This window comes from Hyposmocoma kahamanoa, unplaced genomic scaffold (genome assembly GCF_003589595.1).
Source record: "Hyposmocoma kahamanoa isolate Upper Pololo Valley unplaced genomic scaffold, ASM358959v1 97122, whole genome shotgun sequence".
Taxonomy (NCBI): domain Eukaryota; kingdom Metazoa; phylum Arthropoda; class Insecta; order Lepidoptera; family Cosmopterigidae; genus Hyposmocoma; species Hyposmocoma kahamanoa.
The window spans coordinates 1-1,927 of NW_020655312.1; the positions used below are offsets into that span (position 1 = coordinate 1).

The following is a 1,927-nucleotide window of genomic DNA, read 5'->3' on the forward strand; positions in this document are numbered from 1 at the left end:
ATATATTATTTAAAGTACGTATTAATCGGTGTATGTTCTTAATTTTACAGTATAGGTATTTTTTCCAAATTGATTGATTGGACACTTTCACTGTAACGCGAAAAGCCATTTTAGGTTGTATCATCGAGTATATAACAAGAAATAGAGACGAAGTAAGGGTCATACATTCCTGGTAATTCATCAGTGATACATCACTTATACATATCAACTCTCGTTTGCACTGAAATCACAAATTAGAAAGCTGAAATAGTACAGCGCCAACAACTGACCTGTGTGTACGTCTCCGTATATTCCAAAAACATTCTGTATTTATTGTAATAAAGATAATATCTCTAACAATGCCGTGCTGTTCTATTCGGTGGTTTGGGAAAAACATTTTCGTCCATTATAGCAAAGCCCAAGTTAACTGGTCGATTTGATGTGAAACAATTGACGACACCCGACAATTGTTTCGAACTCAGGCTGGCCATCGGAGCGCAGTTATCATAGCAATGGTTTGGCAGAATAGTTTTCAAACAAATTAAATGACATTTCGTCTCTAATTCTAGTTATATACTCGATGCGTATAATGTACGTGTTCTATGTAGTTCAGTTGATATAAAAAAAAATCATTCATATGTTATGTAAAGTACGTAATAATCAGTGTATATTCTCAATTTTACTATAAATATTTTTTCCAAAGTAATCGCTTCAACACTTTCACTGTTATGCGGGATCAACCTAAGCCATTTGAGGTTGTATTGTATTTTTTCTTCCGTGATAAAGGTACTTACCGTGGGCATCGTAAACAGAGTATACTCCTGACTTCTGGACAGGTAGCCGGACTGGCATCGTGACCGACCACGACAAAGGATTGTAGATTACTATCTGAGAACCAAACACACTTATGAATTAATGTAATATTCTTCATTGCATATAAAATTACAGTGGCAATCATTGATCTAAGAAACAGTTATTTTCACATTTACCAGTACCTTTATATCATCTATACAACGCTTGGAGTCTCCAAATGTCAAACGACATTTATTGACGTAATCGCCCTCATCATCAATGTCAGCTCACCGTCAGAACATCGAGTATATAACCAGAATTAGAGACGAAATGTCATTTATTCTGCCAAATCATTAAGGTGACAACTGCGCTCCGATTGGCCAGCCCGAACCCGAAACAATTGATGGTGTCGTCAATTGTTTCACTTCAAATCTACCAGTTTAACTTAAGCTTTGCTATAATGGACGAAAATTGCAAAATTACATATTTAATATTAAATTACCGTTGAAATGTAATTCCGTTTGTTTTGTAATTAGATGTTTTGCTGTTTTTGCCACACAGTAGAATGGAACAGCCTTCCTTGTTATAAATATTATCTTTATTACAATAAATACAGAATGTTTTTGGAATGTACGGAGACGTACACACAGGTCAGTTGTTGGCGCTGTACTATTTTAGTTTTCTAATTTGTGATTTCAGCGCAAACGATAGTTGATATTTAAAAGTTATATCAGTACCATTTCACTGATGAGTTGCCAGGGATGGGTGGCCCTTATTTCGTCTATATTCCTGGTTATATACTCGATGACCAAGAATGATGATTCTATGAGCTTTATCCAAGTATGCCACCCGGTGGAAATACTGGAGTGCCACTCATGGGCCTCATGATTTGATACAAAGCATTTTCTTTATTTTTTATTTTGTGAAGAACATTTTGCAGTTGGCTGAAAACCAAATCCAACAACCAAATAGAAAAATTCGTGAGGTCCGCTGGTTCGTTCCGTGGCTTAGTTCGAATCCGGCCGAATGTAAGAAATTTTTTCTTAGTGTTCGATCTTTGCATTAATAATTATAACAAAATATTTGTTTATGTACATACACACACGCATACACACACACACACACACACACACACACACACACACACACACACACA

The 1,927-nt window shown here is 35.8% G+C and overlaps 1 protein-coding gene across 1 annotated transcript in view; it reads right to left on the reverse strand.

Annotated features, from left to right (window-relative positions):
- Positions 1 to 773: 773 nt before the first annotated feature.
- The window catches only part of LOC113238651 (lysosomal alpha-mannosidase-like), a gene marked incomplete at both ends in the record, with an annotated part of 11,469 nt that continues 10,315 nt past the window's right edge, over positions 774 to 1,927 (reverse strand). The window contains one exon of the mRNA XM_026475487.1: positions 774 to 867. Within this exon, the coding sequence (XP_026331272.1) occupies positions 774 to 867 (94 nt within the window). The remainder of the gene's footprint in view (positions 868 to 1,927) is intronic.